Source organism: Heliangelus exortis, chromosome 3 (assembly GCF_036169615.1).
Source record: "Heliangelus exortis chromosome 3, bHelExo1.hap1, whole genome shotgun sequence".
NCBI classification, from domain to species: domain Eukaryota; kingdom Metazoa; phylum Chordata; class Aves; order Apodiformes; family Trochilidae; genus Heliangelus; species Heliangelus exortis.
In genome coordinates this window covers 86,354,198-86,376,001 of record NC_092424.1, presented here as the reverse complement: position 1 = coordinate 86,376,001, position 21,804 = coordinate 86,354,198, and the positions used below count along the sequence as shown (strand labels likewise).

At 37.8% G+C, this 21,804-nt stretch overlaps 1 protein-coding gene across 6 annotated transcripts in view; it reads left to right on the top strand.

Annotated features, from left to right (window-relative positions):
- Positions 1-21,804, top strand: part of COL19A1 (collagen type XIX alpha 1 chain) — a 175,624-nt gene that overhangs the window by 33,873 nt on the left and 119,947 nt on the right. For 4 of the 6 annotated variants that reach the window (XM_071741612.1, XM_071741613.1, XM_071741611.1 and 1 more), the window contains exons 8-10: positions 276-401; positions 840-902; positions 7,699-7,752. In XM_071741612.1, coding sequence (XP_071597713.1) covers positions 276-401; positions 840-902; positions 7,699-7,752 — 243 coding nt within the window. The remainder of the gene's footprint in view (positions 1-275; positions 402-839; positions 903-7,698; positions 7,753-21,804) is intronic. The other 2 variants (XM_071741614.1, XM_071741615.1) reach the window with 2 other exon arrangements.

Genomic DNA, 21,804 nt, shown 5'->3' with positions numbered 1-21,804 from the left:
TCACTGCTTCTAATTCTGGGAGACTTTATCCCTCTGTCTGCACTCATTTTGAAGTCAGAACAGTTTTAATTGGCATTGGTTTTAATACAGAAGGATACCTGGTGTCTAGACTCCATTTTACTACAACTTTTTCCTCTGGGAACTGTTGTGGCTTGTCTGTAGTGTGGGGTATACATGACTATTAAAACAGAAAGCAGCTTAAAAATAGTGTTTGGATGGTGTTTATCTATGGACCAAAGGGAACAAAAAATGAGAACATCTTCTTTTAATTTTAGTGCCCACATGAGGAGAGGTTACTTCCGACAACTTCCTCACCAGTGAGTGTTCATACCAGCAAAATATACACGCTTCCAGGAACGCAGCAAGAATCTAGAGAGAGATGTCATTGCTTTCCAAATAAAGTATGAGGTTTTCCTCTTGCTTTTTAGTGCATCATGCTGTTTAATCCTGATAGGTGGTAAAAAAAAAAAAAGTTCTTTGTTTTAGTTCTGAAAAATATGTTACTGGGTTTTAGTGTTTTAGGGTACTTACACTGTATTCCTTAATAAAAAAACAATCACATTTTAGCTCTAGTTATTTTAAAGTTAGAGTTGCAGAGGTCTGTAAGGTTTAGTTGTTTGAATGCACATTAAAAAAATATTCATGGTAAAAATTAGAATTATATTTAGCCATTGCATTTAGTGTAAATGATAATTTATTTTTTTTTATCCTCTATATTGGGTGTTGCTTTAGGCTTATTCTAAGATTTTTTTGTGATAAAGACAAGGTAACCAAACCAAATACATATTTTGAATCTGCTTCTTGTGGTTTGTTTATTTATTTATTTATTTTAAAATCAGGGAGAAGCAGGATTACCAGGAGTAGCTGGTTTGCCAGGCCAGAAAGGAGATAAAGGTGAAAAGGTAAAATATCAATTTAATTCTCTACTTCAAATCTTTCTTTGGCTTATCTTTTTTAAGTGTAAACTTCTTGGGTTTTGTTCTTCCTTAAAGAAATCTCCTGTGCACAGGTTATATCCTTTAGCATTATGTCTCTGGTTCTGCACTGAGGCTTCCTGCCAGGCAGTGTACAGCTCTCTCATTTTGAGGTTCCCTCATCAGCTCTGTGGAGCACAGTTTACCTGCCTGGGAGGCACATGCTTACCCCAACCCTGTCAGCACATCCTATTGCCTGTTCCCCTTATCCAAAACCAGAGGAACTGTGTATGTCACCTATGAGAAGGATTTTCCCAGGGATTTTCTGCTGATGGACAGAATCTTGTGCGGATGATTCATCCTTGCATTCATCAGCAGGAAGGTGTGAATTCACTGTTATGATCTCAGCACTGATTGTTTTTTGACATCACTCTTACCTGGAACATTCTTAATTGTGAAGAGAGAGGGACCTGACGTTGTCAAGCTCGCAGAATAGTCCAGGTGGTGCTCCTTTCCTTGGGCCTATTTTGTATTTTTGTTCTGTAATGCTTACTATGACATTCTTGTGTTATTTAGCTTGGAGATTTCCTAATGATGAAAGTCAGCATATCAGATATTTGCCCTTCACACTCCATTAAGCTGGAGGATGCTGCATTAGAACATCTCTGGGAATATGTTCTTGTGCTAGTAGATGGGACAACTTGAATTAAACTATCACAAATTGGCCATAAAGACAGTGGACAGGAATTTTGCATTGGGGCAATGCGATGTGACAGCAGGGTACCCGGGACATCCTAATCCAGAGGTTGGGATAGAGGTGTCCTCCCTCACAGAATCCTCTCTCACAACATATGGGATCTACATGATGTGAAATACTTTGTGAAGACAGCCAGCACTGTTCCTTAGTACCTGGCTGCAGTGGTCCTCTTCTGAGAGAGTTTATGTACATATTTGTTTGAAAGTAAGTAAATTCATTGATAGTGTCTTCCCTCTACAACTTCTCCCTTCCAATATATTAAATTCTGATGGTAGATGTATCATTTTCTGAAGTGATAAAAAAAAAAAGTTCAAGCATGTTGATTAAATGTTAATTAGTCACCATAATTAAATGTGTGACAGAATTTTCATGTATTTTTATTGCTGTGTGATTGGTAATAAAATCTCTACATACATGAATAAATGTTAGGCTAGATTCGAGCAACCCAGAATTGCCCTTTTCTTCAATCTAACATAATTGTTCCCTAAAGTGAGACTCAGTTTTGCCTTTTCAGGAATATCTAAGCTATCACAAGTACAAAGCATGATATCTGATGAGCCATTTTTAGGCATTTTGAATTGAATTTTTAGCCTGGTCCCAACTTCATTTCTGTACACTTCACAGTACTCTTGGCAGTCCTCTACTTTTGGCTCCTCTTAGAACCTCTGAACAGATCCAGAGTGTATTGTGGGCCCAAATTACTAAAGTGCCATATTTTCCCTGGAACAAGCATTCGTGCAAATATTGATGCATCTCTGGCAAGCTCTTGGTCTGAATGTGCAGGAGCATCTCTCATCAAAATTACCCGATTTGTGTGAATTGTCTTCCTTATTTGTATGCCTGGCCTCCCATTGTGGGTTTGCAAAGTCATGATGAGATCAGTTCTTATTCAACAGTAGACGTATTATCTCTGTTAGCTTTGAGCATGGACTTTGCAGGTAGAGAAGCTGCTCAGTTTCAGGTCTTGTCTTCCATGCTGAATGATCAGACTATTCAAGCTGGTACCATTCAGTCTGGTATCCTTACCGTGTAGTGCAAAGTGCCTCAGGTGTTGTAGTCTGTGTCCCTTTCATTTCCACTGCAAGGTTGGATCAGGGATGTTTGCTATGCAGGACTTTATTTGCTGGGAGATCCAGCTTCTGCAATGTACTTCTGCAACTGTTCTTCAATGTATGAACAGCTGAGACTCAAGAACTCACCAGTACCAACTTTGTTTGCTGCTCACTGACCTCTGCCCTGGCAACACACATTTTAGACTACCTGATAGGTTTTTCCTTTGGATGAAAATTTAGAGGCAGCAACAGTCAGGTGTACAGTTTAGGTTATCCCTGAATAATAAATAGCCTTGATTACTGTCCACAGTAGTTTGATTCTCAGCACAGTGAGTCACAAGTTTCAGGTAGTCACAAGTCAGGTGGAACTTTACTTTGATTTTAACATGGGTTGATACACATTCTGTAGAGTTAATTTTACTCTTCTACTGTGCTGTGTGAGAAATTAACCATGTTTTTTTGTTTTTTTTTTGTTTTGGAAGTAACGTCTACTTCCTGAGTTTGGTATATAGCTACACAGACATATTCATTGTGAAGGTTCTTTTTGGCCATCAGTATGTAGAAATTCCTCAGAAAGAGTATGCATCTCAGTAATTGAAATGATTGTATATATGCTGAATATACAAACTAATTTTCTCCACCAAAGAGGCTAAAAAAAGTAATTGTATGCTGTCTTTGCTATTTTAATTCCTTTAAAGTAAACTTAGTGTCTGTGAATGATTTTAAATTGAAATTCAAGGATAATTAAACATTTCGATAAACTAATAAGCCATTGCAAGTTGTGTTAATAGGTCATTGGTTAATGCTTTAGGTACAGTAGGGAGCAAAAAGCCAGAGGCAGAGTGCTTTCAAACATCAAAGTGGCTGTTGATGCACACCATGGAGAAATTTATTGCTGTTCAAGTGAGCTTCATTAATTTAAATTTTACTAAAGGAAAAAGATGCTTAAGAGGCTATTTTAGGCTTGGTAGAAATAGCTTCATGAAACTGTTGCACTTGCAAATATTTGCAAGAGAATGATAAGATAAAAGAACTCGTGGAGAACAAATGAAGTATCTGTCTGTTCTTCAGTCTATCTTCCTTGTTATTCTCCCTTTTCCCCCTTCTCTGTCATTTCTCTTGTAAACCAGGTCTGTGTGATTCCAGCTGAGACATATCTGTTGAGTTAAGCAGCCTGGTTCCCTCCTATTCTGATTTTTATTGCAGAGGTTATTACAGGCTCAGAAAGGGACCTAGAAACTGAAATTCATGGAAAAAACCAAAACAAACAAAAAAACCCCTGAGCAAAATGCAGCTGGCACTAGTGACAGCAAAGTCAGGAATTGCCCAGGTACTTGGTAGACTCAAATTTTATAATGGGCAGAAGGGGGAACATTCCACAACTATGGCCTAAGAATTTACTGGTAGTCCTACATAAAGTTTTGACCCTCTAGTTGTCCACATTATCTAATATGGAAAAAACATCATTAGTAATACAGTTTAGGGTTTTTTGTTCGTGTGTGTTGTTGTATGGTTGGTTGTTTTTTTAAGAAAAGTCTTAAAAATGTAAGTTATCGTGTTATATTTACTTTAACTGTATTCATCTGAGTCCTAGGGACAGCAGTTCAAGTTCTCCTCAAGAGGGAGTAGAGAGGGTGGTGATGAGTCCTCAACACTCTGAGGTGTTCAGAGTGTTCAGAGGAACATCAGAGGAACATTACCCCCTTCCCACTGGAGCTACTCCAAAGCTAAATCTGGAATAGGGGAGGCAGCAGCCCCCGTCCACAGTGCAGGGGTAAAACCAGGGACACAGAGCTCAGGCTGTGGCTGAGCCCCTGCACTGCAGCAGCCTGAGGGCTTCTACTGGGAATGACAGGGATTATACCTCCTGGGCTATGTACTCCCTTCTTCCCCAGTGACAATGAAATCCTGAAGTGATGCTGTTTTTGGGATAAGTTTTCTTTCCCACCCTTAGCAAATTGTCTGAATTGGAATTTATTGCATTATAACTAAAAGTTGTTATTGCGTAACAACTAAAGTTCTTAGTGAGTTGTTTGGTTTCCACCCCCACAGGTGTAAATATTTCTATCACCACTTTAGAACTATGAGAATTGTTTACCTGTCTGTACATCTAATTTTTAAATTTTAGCTAAAATAGTTTTGTACAGGGACTGCCTCTGGTGTTAATCATACATAGGACAGATCTAATGTAAAGGAGGCAGTCTCTATATTACTGCTTTTGCCTTCCACTTGATCACTTTTGGTAACCCTGCCAGTACCCTGTCTGATGGGAGCAACTCATTGCAGAGTGTGCTGGCATTTATTGTTGATAATGATACATATTTTTCTTACCTGGACATTTCTGAAGCTATTGGCATACATAACCATGCCAAGATGAAAACTGAGAAAGCTAATTCACTTAATCAAATCCTGAAAATTAAAAATTGATTTTGATTAAGGAGTATTTTGACAAAGAATGTAGGTTACTTATTTTATCTGAACTAACATGTCCCCACTGTAGACAAGAGCAATGCTGTAATGCAATGCTCTATCAGTGTGTGCTCTAGGCCATGGTAATGTAATTTTTTTCTGCTTATTAAGTTTTCTGCTTATTATTATTTTATCTCAGTATTAAAAACATCATATGTACACAGTTAGTACAGAATCCTGCTGAAAATATTTTTTTCCTCAAAATTCCTCGGAGACTTAGTTTTCTAGGTAAAATGTTAATGTGTTGAGTTAATCCCAGTCAATCTCACAATGTAAATATATCTTGTCTCTCAAATTTCAATTTATTTAAAATAAAGTGTTTTTAAAAATACTTTCTTAAAAGAAATGGGGTTTTGTGTTATATGAGAAAGGAATTTAATTTTTTAACTTAAATAATTACCACTTTGTCATTCTCTCTATCATCATGTTTGGTTTTAGGCTAGATACTGTATTTTCTGTCTGCTCCTAGCATATTGTTTCTAGTTCTGCAACAGGTGCATTGAATAAAGGCAGCATGGTGCAGAGTTAAAATTCAAGTGCTTTTGAAACTTTCTGTATCATTAATGGAAAAAAATTATCACATGTGTAACACTGCATGTGGCCTCGGGTGTGCAAAACTGTTTCCACTTCAGATAGAAGGCTTGTTGGTGTCATTGGAAGGAAGCAAGTTTGCTCTCTGTAGCCTCTTTTTAATAATTTAGTTTGGCTTGGCATGTGTATGAAAAGTTGACAGAAGCTTTTTTATTTTTCATTTCAGCCTGCTGAATTTCCATCCTGTCTGCTTATGAGTTTGCCCAAGTAAACCCTGTGAAAAATATAGTAGCCTTCCTGTTTTTTTCAAGAGATCACCTTCTGAAAATTATTCTGTGGTTTAAATATTTTATTCTCTAACTATCTTGTGCTCAGCTGAAAAGGATTTTCACTGGTACCCTTAATAGAAAATCCTAATGGTTAAATTAAAGCTCACAGTACCATCTTTGAATGTTGTTACTGAGCATACCTCAGAACCTATAAATGCCAGCACTGTACTGCTGGTGTTCTTCAGCTTATGAAGTTATTCTTCTGGCAGCATATATTTCTGCTGGCTTTCATGATTCTAACCAAATTCTAATCTTTATTCTCATTCTTATTTATTTACATAAATTTAAAAAGCTCAATTGCAGCATCTGTTGGGAGTGAGAGTACTCTTGTAAGGCATAGAAAAGATGAGGTAGATGTAGACCTAGTGGTCAGGAGCCCTGTTTTTTCATCTCATTGTATATTTATGAGATGCGCATGTGCTCATTGTTCCTCCTCATTCTCTCTCTGCCTGTGAATACTATCACAGGTTGTATCTTTAAGCTCATTGAATCAAAGCATGAAAAACTAGAATATTTCAGACTGTAATTATTTAAATCACAATTACAAGATAGAAGCAAAACTTCATGACCTAATTTGCAGTAGAAAATAATTGTCTTCAAGGTGGGAAGTCCATCTGGGGTTAGTGGAGCAGAAATGTAAATATACCTTGGCTAACTGACTTGTAAGTTGTGTATGCTAAAGGCTTCCTGGCATTCAGCAGGCTGTGTAATTTTAGACTACACAGTATATAAAAATACACTGGTGAATGTAACAAAGTGATTCTGGTCTATTAAAATACTGGCAGATGGCATAAGGGAACAGAGCGTGCATAGATAAGAGAGTCAGTCTGTGGGTGATTAGATAAGGTAGCCAGAGGCCAGTTCTCCTCCTTTATCTCTCATAGTGCCAGTGGGTTCATACTATTCACATGCTCAGAGTTTTGCTGTACTTTTGAGACAGAGCTTACTAAGGACTGTTCCAGTATTTGAATGAAAAGGACATGGGAGGTGGCTCACACACCCCTCCAGAACATCATTGCCTCTGAGCAGTGGCTTAAACTTAGTGCTGGAATGGTACTCTGCAGCTGGGAGTTTCTCATTTTGATTGATTTATTTAGCTCACCTGTTATTGAAAAAAAGTTTTGAACCAGGATGCACACATTCAGTTATATAATTGTGGTTTCTGTGAAAAAATTAAAATGGAAGACTAAGTTTCTCTTAGGGGTTAAAACAGAGAGGGTAAGAAAAGTGAGTCTAAATACTGGGTTTTTAAAAAAATGTTGTGGGTATGTGACTTTTGGACTGAAGAAACCTATATTATGTGTTGAGCTTTCTCAGTGTAGAACACAACCCAGTGAAAATGGATTCACTTGGTTTAATTCTGCTGTCACAGTGAATTCTCTTAAAATCAGGAGACATGCTTTTTATGGAAATGTCCATGTATTTGTCAGGTGGGGGTTTTAGCTGACATTAAAGGTGTCTTAAAATGTATGTATTTTTCTGATTTTAATGTTAACATGTAAGACATCCTCCTCCACAGCAGTTATATTATTAAGCATGACAAAAACGGGAGAGATGATGTTTTTTTCTGTTGAATCAGATATGACTTGAGTAGTTGTTAACCTCAGAAGTCTTTAGAACTTCTAACTGAATGATTTGTTTTGTAGGGCGAAATGGGTGCGAAAGGACAGGATGGCGCTGCTGGCCTTCCCGGTGAAAAGGTACGTTCCTCTATATTGATATGTAATTTGACTCATGGGAAGTGTTCATTATGTCAGTGGCATGTCTGTAATTATGTATACAAATGGGAGGATAGAGCAATTTTGATAGACATGTACTACTGTGTAAGCACACTGAAAAAGCCACTCAGGCCAAAAGTGTTCTCTGCAGGTGCACTTGTTTGGATTTTTTTTTCTAGAAGAGGGGGATACACAGAGCCAAAAGAAGCCACTTGTCCCACTGTGCAGTTTGTGGTCTGCAAGCCGAGGCAAGTGCTCTTATGCTCTCAACAGGCCACTTGGCAGAGCTTTAAGATAAACACTACTGACCTCCAAGCAAAGACTTGGAAATAGCTGTGGCTAAGAAAGCATGTCAGCCTACTTTGGTATTCAAGAGGGTAACTTTCACTTCTTTTCAGGAGTTGAGTGTGCAAATTAAGGCAGTTGTACAGGTTTACAGAGTTCAGAGCACATTACCTGTGTTAGAGAAAGTCCACTAATCTAATATCCTCTATAAACAGTATAGAAGACAGCCCTCATGACACTGAGGATAACAGTATCTTTCTGGAGTTTATAATAATTTGGTCTCTTGTGACTTTTTTTTCTCTTCTGTAATAACAGTTGAAAGAAATAGTGGATTTTCTGCATATGCATGGAAGGCAGTTAAAATATAAATGCATGAAACTCTCCAGATATATGTTTGTGCATTTCGCTGTTGTTTTTTTTTTAGTTATTATTTTTATTTCATTGGTATCTTTAGTGCCATGATTTATGTTGTTCCTCAGTTCTCTCAATTTAAATCCTTTTTCATCATAAAGTTTCTGTTTTTTCAGTGCCATAAACAAGTCTCCTTTTTAAAAGCAGATGTTGCTGCCTTTCAAGTATCATTAATCTTACTGCAGCAGCTTATTGGTTTACATGCTTTCATGCTAAACTGCTTTCATGCAGTTTACATGCAGCTCTTTACTAATAGCAGATAGTTTGATATGTTTAGCAACTGTTGAGGTTTCTAGGCACTGAAAGAAGTGTATTTTCACACTACTGCCAGGGTTAAGATCTCATTAGAAGGATACAGAATTATGAAACTATTATTTTTACTTATTCTTTCTGTCTCAAATTGTGATTTTGTTAAAAGTGAGAGGCAATTGTGTAGTATCACCAAAGAGGTAGGATAAAAACCCCCACTATTTGCTATTATCCTATTATACATCCCCAATGTATGCTATATGCTTAGCATGCAACTGTTAAGTTGTATGGTAGAAAAAGTGAGAGCAAATTGCCAGGATGTTTGAAGGCCTTTGCACTGTTGAACTGAGTAACAAAGTGCCATGTAAAACTCTGGGAAAGTAGTAGTAAACTTATGAAGAGTGTAGACAAACCAAACTACACGTTTCATGTCAGACTAGCTTCTAGTATTTATGAAAGTGATCTTTTATAAGGAGGGCCATGAAGATGATTGATAAGAGGTCTTGGAGCATCTCTCTTATGAACTCAAGATGAGAGAGCTAAGGTCTTTCAGCCTGGAGAGGAGAAGGCTCATGGAAGGCTGGGGAGAAACTTCTTATGAGGGCATGTAGTGAGAGAACAAGTGATCACCTGGTCCTTAAAAACTGGGAGAGAGAAGATGAAGATATTAGGAGGAAATTTTTCACTGTGAGTGTGGTGAGACACTGGAACAGGTTGCCCAGAGAAGCTGTAGAAGTGCTCAAGGCCAGGTTGGATGGGACTAATGGGAGTTGTCCCTGCCCATGCAGAGGGGTTGGAACTAGATTATCATTAAGGTCCCTTCAAAATCAAACCGTTCTATGGTTCTAGATCTTGGAATTACAGATCAATGAAAACATGTGCTCACTGTTAAGTACTAGTCAAAAAATAAATGGCATTTAAGAATTATTCGAATGTCAACAAGGAACAAAACAAAATAATCTGAAATTCACTATTATTAATGAAACTGTGTTGTGCTGCATCTTGAATGGTATACAGTTCTCATTCCCACATCTCAAACTGGATCTAGTATTTCTGGAAAACATTCAGAAGAGGTGTCAAGAGTGATTTAAGAGCATTGGGCAGCTTCCAATTCAGCTGTGACAATGTGAAATTCAATTTGAAAAAGGCACAACTGAGAGGAATATGTTCTAGTCTGTGCTGGATAAAATCTGGAGCAGATCGTGAATAGGAACCTATCTATTTAGCTCTCTATTTCAGTGTGAGATGAGCATCAAACCTATCTGGTAGCAAGTTTAAAAGGAACAGAAAGGAGTCATTATTCATAATGCATGATTGAAGATGGAAAGCTCTGCCACAGGGTTTAAGTGGTCTGAAAATTGATTAGAAAGATCATGGAATAAAAATCCACAGAAGTGTCAGACACAGATACTGCTGCTTTTCTTTATGTTCTTGAGCTCTGAGATGTTGAAGTCTGGGAAATCACTGGAGAAGTTGCTGTCGTCGCCTTGTTTTACTTTTCTGTAGGCATCTGCTGTTGCCACCATTGTAGTCATATACTTGGCTAGAGAAACAGTTCATTTGATCCAGCTAGACTAGACAGTTTTTACTTTACTGTGGTCCCAGATGTAAATTAATGGAAAGAGTTATTGTAAAACATTGTAAATTGAACGAGACTGATCTAGAATGAAGCTGTGTTTTCCCCTGGCTCTTTCTTTAACTCCTTCTCTGATGTTATCTTTATTTAAAATTACCAGGCTACATTGCTTTTCTAGTACAAGTTATTATTACAGTTTCCATGGTTAATGCTGTTTGGGTTTTTTTTGCTTAGCGCCTTGCAGATTCACTGTCAAGCCAAATCCCAAAGCTCCTGTTAGTTTATATAAGGCTCAACAGTCAGATTATATTTAATATCAAGACACTGTGCTTTTCCTGAACATTATAACTCTTAATTCAGACTACATAAAATCTATGCCACTGTTGTAAATTAAAAATTAACTACCATGGAATCTGAAAAAAAATAAAACCAAAAAGTGTTTAAAAACCCTCAAAACAATCAAAATATTTTTAACACAAATAGCTAGATGTAAAACCTGAGATCCAGCCTCCTAGTATCTGTTAACCTGAAGTGCAGAGTAGCACAGTGCTGTGTGAAATTATTAGCTCCTTCCTGGAGGTGGAATCAGTGTATTTTCCTCATATTGTGAACAGTGTTAATGTGCTCTGTCTCAGTTGATCCATCAAGAGATTGAAAGTATCAGAGGGGAGTGTTCTGTACTAATGTTATAGTTCTAAAAAATAAGAGGGCAGTGGTCCTTCCTTAGAAGGAAAGTTGCTTAATTTTTTGAGTACCAGAACTGAGGGGAAGTTGAGACTGCATATTAGGAAAAGATTCTTTACTGACAGGGGGGTTGGTAACTGGAACAGGGTCTCCAGGGAAGTGGTCATGGCAGAATTCAAGGAGCATCTGGACAGCACTCTTATTCATATTGTTTAGTTTTAGGTAGTCCTGCAAGGAGCAAAGAGTTGAACTTCTTTGTCCCTTCCAACTCAAGGTGTCCTGTGATAAGGAATACATTGCCATGATCCCCTTCCTGCAGTCAGGGTCTATTTCCAGTGTAGCCTTCTGGGGACAATTATCAAATCATGACACAAGAAGAACTGCTATGTTGTGGTAAATCAGAATCACTATGATAAAGGTGAGACCTTAGACCTTATGCCTTAGTCAGCCTGAAGGTGTTCAGCAAAGTCTGTGAGGACAGAAGAAATACATATTAATGAAAGCAGTGTATTAGCCTACTTATTCTTTGGTGATTATTGAAAGGGAAGTTTTCTCTGGATACTCTTCTGAAGCAATTTAGGATAATTGGATTGTGGCCAGAGTGCTGGCTGCATGGTCTGAGAATAAGCATGCTGAAATTAAATCTGTCCCTGAAGTGGAGGTTTGAGGTGACTGGAGTGCTCTAAGGTGTAGGATGACAGTTGCCTATCTGCTGCAAATCAGACTGCACAAGTTAAGCAACACTGATCTGGTGGTTAAACTGACCTCATTATGACAAGAACTGATTGCTCTGCCTTGAGGAATGGTCTTCATACAGTGTTCCATGTGCAGGGTCAGACCACTGGTGTAATCAGAGAAACCACTGGTGTAATTTGAGCAATGCTGATACACTTCCTGAGAAAGATGTTTGAGTATTTTCTTAGTGTTCTTGTCGTACTGAAATAGTGACATGAGTCTCTTGTTTGTGAGACCTTTAGGCTTCTCCTCCACTGCAGTGTCTTACCAATCGCACTACTGCATATTATGCATTTCTTTTCCACAGTACCTACTTGGAGAGTGACACAGATGGTCAAGGATCATCAACTTCGCTGCTATGTATTTTGTATCTGGACATAACAGGGTTACCTTGTCTACTCTTCCAGCCCAGGGAAAAAAAAACCAACCCCTAAGCCCCCCAAAAACCCTCAAGCCACCAGATTTTTTTATTTGTCTTCTGCAGAGAGTTCATTCTGTCCCTCTCGTTTCCTGAGATTTTTGTAAATTAATACAAGCTGGGTTTTATTTGCTTCTCTATAACTGAGAAATTTTTCTTTTATGCAGTTCTTGTGTCACTCATCCAAACAACTCAAGGCCTTTCCTTTATTTGCTTCTAGGTCTATAATACCATGATACCGAAGCTCCAAATTAAAGGGGTTTAATGTCCTGAATGATATAGATGATTTACTCCTGTGTTCAGGAGAAGGGATTATTTCTAGTCTGTGATGCCTCAGCAGTCAGGATGAACCTCTCAACTGTCTTGGCACAGCCCATTTTAGGGGGTAGATGGTCTCTGGGTACTCAAAGTTTAGTGTGAGGGTTCCTAGTTCTGAGAGGTTGCTACTGTGACATGTACTTTAATACGCTACAACTACTCTTGGGGAGTCTGTGTGTTATGGGTCCAGTAGCCAAAAAGCATTTCAGCTTGTGAGAGCATGCTGGTGGTAGCATGGTTTAAAGGACTCAAGCTGCTGAATATAGTGATTGGCTCTGTTCTTGGCCATTCCATATTTGTTTTTCTTGTTTATATTACGAAAATACTTCTTTGGTCACTGCATTCTTAAAAATTAAAATTGATGTAGACAGAATCTAGAAGAATCAGAAGAGCTATCAATTAAAATACATATTCTCCTCTTCTCCTTTATCCAAACTTCCATCATGATTACTTATGGTCAATAATATATAATATGTAGTGATGGAGAAGATACATCTACATTTCTTAAATTACATTTTGTGAAATACTTGTGACATCCATTTTCAATATCTGATTTTCGAACGATTTAGCTTTACTGTTGTAGTTTTCTGCACTAATTTTTTGCAATCTAAATTATGAACAGACATCTTAAAACATTAAATACATGGAGTAAGTGTTGTAAAACTGCTGGGTTTGCATGGTAAGCCTGAAGAAGAAGTGAAATATTCAATATGCTGTGCCTTTGCTACTGCACTGTATGGGTGCTCCTGTAGTATATTAGTAAAATAAACAGTTTAGATAGACTGAAAGGAGAAATAAATGCTTATGTGAATAAAAAAAAATGTTTATCACCACACAACTTAAATTTACATTCAAAGTCAGACTAGAGGAAAAATGTGAGTGTACATTTCAAGAGCTCTACCAACTGTACAAGTGTTCTTTGTACTCCAAGAGTCATGAAAATGAGATTAGGTTTACATGAAGCTTTCCAGCAGGTATTTGTTAAAAAGTTCCTTTTTTATTCAGTTGCATATGGTTGTGACAATGGCCCAATAAAGTTTACATGAACTCACCTATTTTGAGGTAGAAGATAACAGGATTAGAATACATAATACTTTTTGTGGTGGTGTTTTTCTCATTTAACTGGATCAACTGGTAATCAGTGTGCTGTCTTCAGTTTTAACTGACTCTGAAACCCAACACTGGTCATTTTATCTTGTTATATTCTATTGCCCTTTTTGGAGTAGGGCTGTCTTTATATTTGGTACAGGTAAGGAAATGATTAGTAAAGGGATTCCCAAACTGTGATATAAATACCATTTGTGGTATGCATGCTGCAGCAAAATGGCACGTTAACACTTCCTGAACAGCCTTCTTTGCATTGACTGGTGGGAAGTGCTCCCCTTTTCCTTAATGGTGCCTGAAAACATGACTTTAAAAACTACTGTACTATAAGCTTTTATTTTTTAATAAGAAATTTAATTCAAAAGCTCCATATAAAACATGGAAGAAGGTTTGGAATGTCCATCACTTTTTTTCCAACACGTTTTAAATATGTGTGTGTATACATATAAAAATCTAAATTTTAAAACATAATTTAAAAGTGACATACTAATACAGCATGTGACTTTAAATTACTTTCAGAGATTCCTTTTGTGTTTGTCTCCATACAAAGTTACTCCAGCGTCAGGTCTTTGGGCCTTTATGTCATAAAGTCCACAACTGAAAACTTCTTAAATGTAAATCCAAATAAAATTGTGTCGTCATAAAGATCTTTGTGACTACTGACCTGCTTTCCTCATTGCTCTTCCCCATTTCATGGTTTCTAGACCATGAAACCCTGTCTAGAATTTTTCAAGGCATATATGACTTTGCAGAAGAGCCATGGATACGTGGCCTATTATGCCAGTTCAGCGTGTGCTCCTAGAGTCTCAATCATTCATGCAAACGGACAAATCTGAGGAGACATTGAGTTTGAGCTTAAAGCAATGCAGTCTTTTCTTGCAGCTGTCTTGAAATATCTCTGGACAGCGTGTCTTCCACATCTCATGTGCTGCAGAGATCCTTGATAGGGGTCAGGATATTTCCGAAGCAGCTCATCAGCATCTCAGAGAAAGCTTCGAAAAATGCACTGGATAGGTAGTGCTTAAAGCCATCTCACTCAGTTTCCCTGTCTTTCCTCCAGTGTCATCCAATTTCTGAGCTGCTGTCTTTGGTAATCAATTATGTTTCAAAGTTTTTAGTTTGGATATGGGCGTATATTTGCAACTTATACACCTTTTGAAAAATCCTTTTACAGCTCTGGAGTACGCAACAGGGATTTAAAAAGTATGATCAGTAACATAAAGTATTCAGCATGAAAAAGCTTTTTAAAGTAGGAGAATCATGAACTGTTATAACAAAGCTGAAGCAGCATCTTAATAGGAAATACAAAAGTTGATGCAATATTTTAATAGGAAATACAGAGAAAAAACCTCTTTACATATGAGTAAAGGAGCAAATGGCTCAGCCTCAAAAATGAAAGACAGTGGTTTTACAGTTGGAAACTGTATTGCCACTGTGTTAAAGCCTTGAGTTTGAGAATTGCTGGGCAGTAAAAATGAAACAGTTGGACTCCTCTATTACAGCAACAAATTTTGTACTGGATTCTTGTATTATTTTTGTGTTTCCTGTGACATCTTTGTTTAATTAGCACACATCGGACCTTTAAGAGATGGATAAATGTGAAAATAGTATTTCTATAGCTTTCTGACAGGAATATTCTTTCTAAAAATCTTACTGGGCCAATACATCTCAGACTATTACCTTTCCCAAAACTTGTTTCATTGCTTCAGCATGTATAGTTCTTGCTTGCTTGCTCTTGCTCTCTCCTTTGTGTTACAAGGAAGTGTTTTTAATAGCCTTTGATCATAAATTTGATTCCAGAGAGCTGTCTGCTGTGCTGACTTATTTTTGCCTTATTAGGTGATTTTTGCAGTTCACAACTCCAGGAACTGTTGAGCTCCCTGGTTTTTCAATTCCTACAGCTAAACGACAGCAGTTCTGTTCAGTTTTTGAGACAAAGCACCCGGGAATTCAATTACCCTGTGTGCAGTGGTGCTGCTTGGGTGTTACTTGTATTCTGGAGGGAATGGTGCTAGTGACCACTGTAGATTCTGTGCTGTTGGTGAGCAGAGACTTCATTTTTAATTAAAGAATCACTGCTTCTTGAGGAAAACAAAAAAATTATGCTGCAGTCTTTCAGCTAACCCATTCGAGGGAAATCGTGGCATTGTCTTCTGTCCTTTTGTGGTTTCCCTTAAAATCAGATTAGTACATCTCAGTAGAACAAAAGTGTAAATGTGTTTTGGGAGCCAGAGGTTAATGCTTGTATTGCTTGGCATCCAGGCCACAGACGAGTAACACTGGTGAGATAAGAGTGGGGGTGTAAGGGTATACCCTCTGGTATTTGTAACAAAACTCTACAGCAGAAGGCAGCCAGCCATGAGGGCCTGGCATGCAGCAGCAGCTATTGTGATGTGAGGTGTGGCAAAGAAACCAGAGGTCACCATCCATTTTATAGGGGTCTGGGCTGCTGGGAGCAAAACTGAGGGTGGTACACTGCCATGCAGGACAGGCTTTTGTTAGCGTGTTATGTAATGTGGAAGTAAAAAATAATGTGGCTGTTAAATAATGCAGTCGTTAAATGCAGCTCTTTGTTCCTTAATCAGAGATTCATGAATGCTCTAGCTGTGAGCCTGCCTGGCTCTGGGATTTTTAACTACATTTGAAAAGCCTCAGTCAGGACCTCACGAACCTTGAAAGGGTGGGGAGAGGCTTGAGGAGTTTTCTTCAATTGTTCCTAATTTATATTTATTGTTGTGGTTTTTTCTGTGTCACAGACTTTTTTTCCTTTTTAATTCTTCAGTTATGAGGGCGAGAGACTGTAGATTTTGAACTAATTATTGTGAGATCTTAACATCCCATCAGAAAGTAGGTCTTTAAGTAAAATGCCCATTATTGCAAGACTTAATGTTGTAAAAGTTGGCAGCAGTGTGTAGTAGGAGATGGACTAATCAGGGAGGAAGGAACCTCCTCACTGTACTGCAGCACTTTAAAGTTTGTCTGACATGTTTAGTTTAGTTTTGTTTGTTTTCTTTTGAGCAATTAGGTATTGAACTTCAACAAATAATGAGTTAGGATGTGATAAATAGTTGACTTGTATTAGGTTAATTTAAAAATGGATAACTGTGTTTCTGTGATAACTTTAATCTATATCTAGCAGTGTTTTTTCCCCTAAGAACTTCTATCTCAAGTAGTGCGTGAGATTTAAAAAAAAAATAACTTGATGCAATAGAAAATTTATGTATAGTACACATTTACAAAAGCAATAGATAATTCTGTTGGCCTCTGTGACTTGTGACCTATTAACTATTAGCTCTTTGTTGCAACTTTTTTGTTTTGGTGGGTGACTTGTATTAGTTATATAATAATTTAAATAAATCTACCACAGATGTGGATTTTTAATGTTAAATAATATACTTCTTGTAAAAAAACCAAACAAACATACTACTTAGATGTTAAAATGTAAGTTTTATATCCCAAATTCCATGTATATTGCTACTTCTTCATGCATAAGTACCACACTGTTGGACAGAAAACCTAATTTTTATCGATAGAGTAAAATCATTCATATGTATTGAAAAAAACAAAAGGATGAATTTTTTTAGTTTTCACTGCTAGCCAGTAATTATCTACACCTAAGATTCATACTACATGTTTTCAAGTCTGAATCGATTAAATCGACGTGACGCTGCGAGGCTGGGCCAAGGCTTGTGTAATCAGCAATCAGCACTGCTGCTCTGGCATCAGGCTTCCAAAAATAGAAACACAAGAAGTCAAACAAGTAAGTGGAAGGGCAGTAAAAGAAAAAGTGCTGCTAATTCCACTGTTGACTTTCTGTCTAATGGACTCTAGTTCCCAGGCCACGCTAAGTAAAGCAACTGGCACGGGCTGTGTTTCTGCAGATGGCTCAGCAGTGACACACGCGGCCCAGCTGGTTGACAGGTGTTTGATTTGTGTTTAACAAATACCTCACACAAGCCAGATTTTTATTTTTTTGTACAGATACTGAGAAGTCAGTCAGCTGATTTTCTTTTTTCTCCATAGTTAACACTCCTCTTACTCTGCTTCCATTTTGTTGGGAGTGGAAGTTCTTCTGATTTTCCCTTACAAATGAAAATAACATCATTTTAGTTTCTAATAAGACACTAAACGGGATAAATTAATACATAGTTACTTTAATAGTTGTAGTTGTTACCTTTACACATGGAAGATGTACAACATTTTATTTATAGCTATTGACAATAAGGTCTCAGTAGATGTTTATTTAGCCATCCACTTAGAATGGAAATTCCCTTCAAGACTATCTGTGGAAGGGAGAATGCCAGACTTCTTGGATATAGATGTATTTGTGTATATTCCCATAAAGTGAGGTGGTTTGGGGACTCAATTGGACAGTGTAGCACGACCCTGGAGTATAAGCAGTTTCCTGTCCAGAGGAACATAAAATATTGATAGAGATGCACCCAAGGCTGTGAGGAAATATCAGGGGTGGGAAACAAAACTACTTAACAGACAAGAATAAATAATGTACAGTGCTATTCCTTACTGATTTTGTGTATGTTATGTAACAGCACTCTGCAAAGCTGGAGGGAGATTGTATTAATAACTGGCTGTTTACTTTATTGCGCTCCGGGGCATTTGTTTTAATAACCATGAGTGGAAGAAATTACAGTCTTTGTGGCATTTATTAGTCTCTTTGCCAGCAGAATTGTTATCACAGCAACCAGCAGTGGAAATAGTAGAGTATCAGGATGCTCTAACAAGTAATTTTAATTAATGTACAATCTCGGAGGTTTAGTCAGTAAGGGTATATTTATGTAATGGTGACTATCTTCCCCCCACTCCACCCCATTTCTTCAAAATTTAGTCTGAGCATTTTTCTTTTCTGGCACCAAATCCATGAGGCGGAAGAAGGTGTGAGACTTCAAGAACGGTTAACAAAAAATGCATGGCTCTTTCCATTGACAGGTTTATAATGCCAGTGTTGTGAAATTGCCAGAAGAAATACCACCCTGTAGAATATAGAGTACTGGCAGCATTTCTGTTAAACTTTGGAAGAATGAGAAGGGAACTTAGCCAGAGAAATGGCTGTCAGAGTAGTGTTGATTGTCTACATAAACACTGGGTAGTAGGAGGATGATTAAAAACTCAAGGAGAGAGCCTGTGTCCCTCAGTAGTGGACAAGCTTCTTTCTGTCAGGTATCCCAGATGTGGGATATGGTGTAGGCTAATGATCCAGAAAGAGGTTGTGAAAAGGGCCTGAAAAGCAAAGTTACAACCCTACCAGGCTGAGTTGTCACTGTTTCCCACAAAGCTGCTCAGAATTCCTAGCACCCGAAGCACCCTTAGGGAGCAGTTCCCAAGGTTCCTGCACTGACAGGAGATTCACTGATCCCAGAATCACAGAGGGGGAGCTCTCTGTTGGAGTCTTAGATACATGGTCAGTATATTCTCTTCATGCAAATGCTAACCTGTCTGCAAAAATGCCAAAAGGGATTGTTTCTGAAGTGAAGAGACATTTCTTGGGAAAGTCTTAAACTTCCAAGTGTGGATGGAATCATAGAGGCTGGACATTGAAGGGCTTTATCAGTAGTTGATGGGAGGATTGCAGCTACACAAGCACACCAACAATAGGATATTTCAGAAAAGATACTCATCTGAGTGAGTTTCTGGATTAGAAATTCCAGTCTACATGTAGTCTATTTACTTTTTATTCACCTTAAATCCTTAGTTTTGATACTGCTTTTTTTGCATTTCAAATCTGTGTGGTTAGACATTAGACTTAATACTATTTAATGGTCTGTGGAACAGATTTTTGTTAGTGTAAATTTATATTTGTACCAGATGACAATCTACCCCCTGAATCTTCAGCTTATGGAAATGGATGATGATCATTCCTGCTGTTTACCTTCTGAATATAAATTTGGAGGTCTAATTGCTACTGAGAATATAATAATGTATTTTATTATTTTTAAAAGACCTCAGCAATTCATTAATATTGGGTAATTATTTTTTAACATATGTTTGACAGTTCAAATATTATTTTGGCAGAGCCAATTAGATCAATTTCCAGTTCTCTTGAAATTTTCTGGGATTTGGATGTGCTTTAACACCGTGTTATGGCACAGTTAACAGGAAACCAATAGAGGGTGTATAAGTTAAGGAATTCTTCTATTGATAGATCTACTATAAAGGAAAAAAACCTATTTACAAAAATCGGTTGTCCATGAGTACTTCTGTCTTTTTCTACTATGTTGCTTCAGATGATAGAAATATCCAACTGGCTAAACTTAATTTTCTAAGCTGCTCATCCATAAGAGGTTATGAAACTTTGAGAACTTTTTGCTTTTTGGAGCTAGAAGGCTAGTTGCCTATTCTTTGTACTCTAAAGGAAGTGTTCTCATGAACTACATTTGTATTTTCTTTATGCTCTGTGTATGGTGTTGTAGGTTAAGTGAACTGGATTATTTTCAAGCTCACGTTCAATTAATTTCTGTTACATTTTAAAATAATCATAAAAAACCAAACCAAACAAATAAAAACAACCAAAAAACCCCAAAAAACACATCCACTTCTATGTAGTACAGTGTGTTTCTTACCTAAGGACATCACCTGGGAGAAGATGAGCCATTAGAAAAGCTGTCACCTGAGACATTTGACTCAATCCAAAAAGTACAGGAAAACATTGTTGAGGCCTGAAGATATAAAATGAGAACAAGCTTTCCTTATTCCAGTGCTCTTCCACATTGCCTAGAACTTTCTCCTTGCTTGTTAAGCTCTTCCATTACAGCCCCTGAGGGCTCCGAAGAGGCTAATGAGTTTCTTCTCACAACTGAAGAACTACACCCACATTACCTGAGGTCCTGGTTATGTGCTGATGATAGGTTCTGCCTTCATTTTTCTCCTCTATTTGCTGTTTAGCTCCCTGAAGTCCAGTTCTGTCTGAAATCAGTGACATTTAAGAGTGGTGACTGGAAAAGTGCTTTCTGGACTGAGTCGTCACTTGATGAAGAAGGTCAAGGAGAAGTCAGGTGTTACTGTAATAGCAGTGAATATCACTTATATTTGCCAAATGCAGAAAGAAAACCTACTGATAGTAGAGGTTCTGCTTCTGCTGATACGTTTTTTTGTGGTATAAAAACTGTTCCTTGGCATCTATCATAAAGGCTTCAGTCAGTTACCCATTTTTGAAAGTCCTGTAGTTATGGATGAAATTTAATGGAGTGATGCTTTCATCTCAGGCTTTTCAGAGCAACTTCTCTGAATTCTCATGCGTGAAAGTAATTTATGGGTGCAAAATATAGAAGCAAACTTTTGACTCTTGCACTTTACTTGTGAAAAATGTGTTCTTTATATATTTGAATATAGAAATTGTGCCAGTGACATGTTTTTTGAGAGAAGCTAATAGCAAAAAGGAAAACAATGCCAACTAAAGAGTGTGCAGCCTGGAGTAAGGAGCCCTGTGGCCATGTTCTCTGAAGCTCTGAGCTGGCTCGTTGGTTTGCATGCAAAGGACTAAAAACAAAATTTTCAAGTGCTGTTTAATATGGAGTGTATTAATGTCTAGGTGCCTGAACAGGTAGGCAAGTCAGACTTTTCCCAAAGATGGGTATCAGGGAGGGCTGCGAATGAATCAAAACTGCTGCCTCCCTAACTCAGATTGTGTTATGATGTGTGAATAAGAACAGTAGGGCTGTTTTCATTTGTCTTTCTCTTGAGCAGGTACATAAAAAAGCAATAGAAGCCCTGGTCACTAGGCCACAAGAGTCCTGTACCAGCTTTCACTCCCTTTGGCCAACCCATGGCATAACTGCTCTAGTGGGGCTGTGGTGAAAGCTGGATAGAGCAAAGGAGACAAATATTTTTACCTGTCACAAGCCCTTCATCAGGTTCTTTTAAGGGAGGATATTATGCCTTGCTCATGTGGGTCAAGTTTACATCAAAGATAGCACTGAGCAAGTGCTGAGTACGAGTAGTTTAGCAGTAACCAAGTGGCAACAAAAGGATCAGAAGATGAAGTGAAACCAAAATGTCATAATATTTAGCAGAAACTTCCTGACGACGAATACAAGAGATTAACAGAGCAAGTTTTAGAAAATACCAGCTGAATATATTTTAATGTCATTAATTTTCTATCAGGTGATTCTAACCGTTAACAGGAGCCTGTTTAAAGAAAGAAGGATATACTCAAATAGGCTCAGAAAAGTATATAGTTGGTTTGGGATTTTGATTGCAAAGGTAAATCCCATCCCCCCCAGTGGCTCTGGTCTGGCTC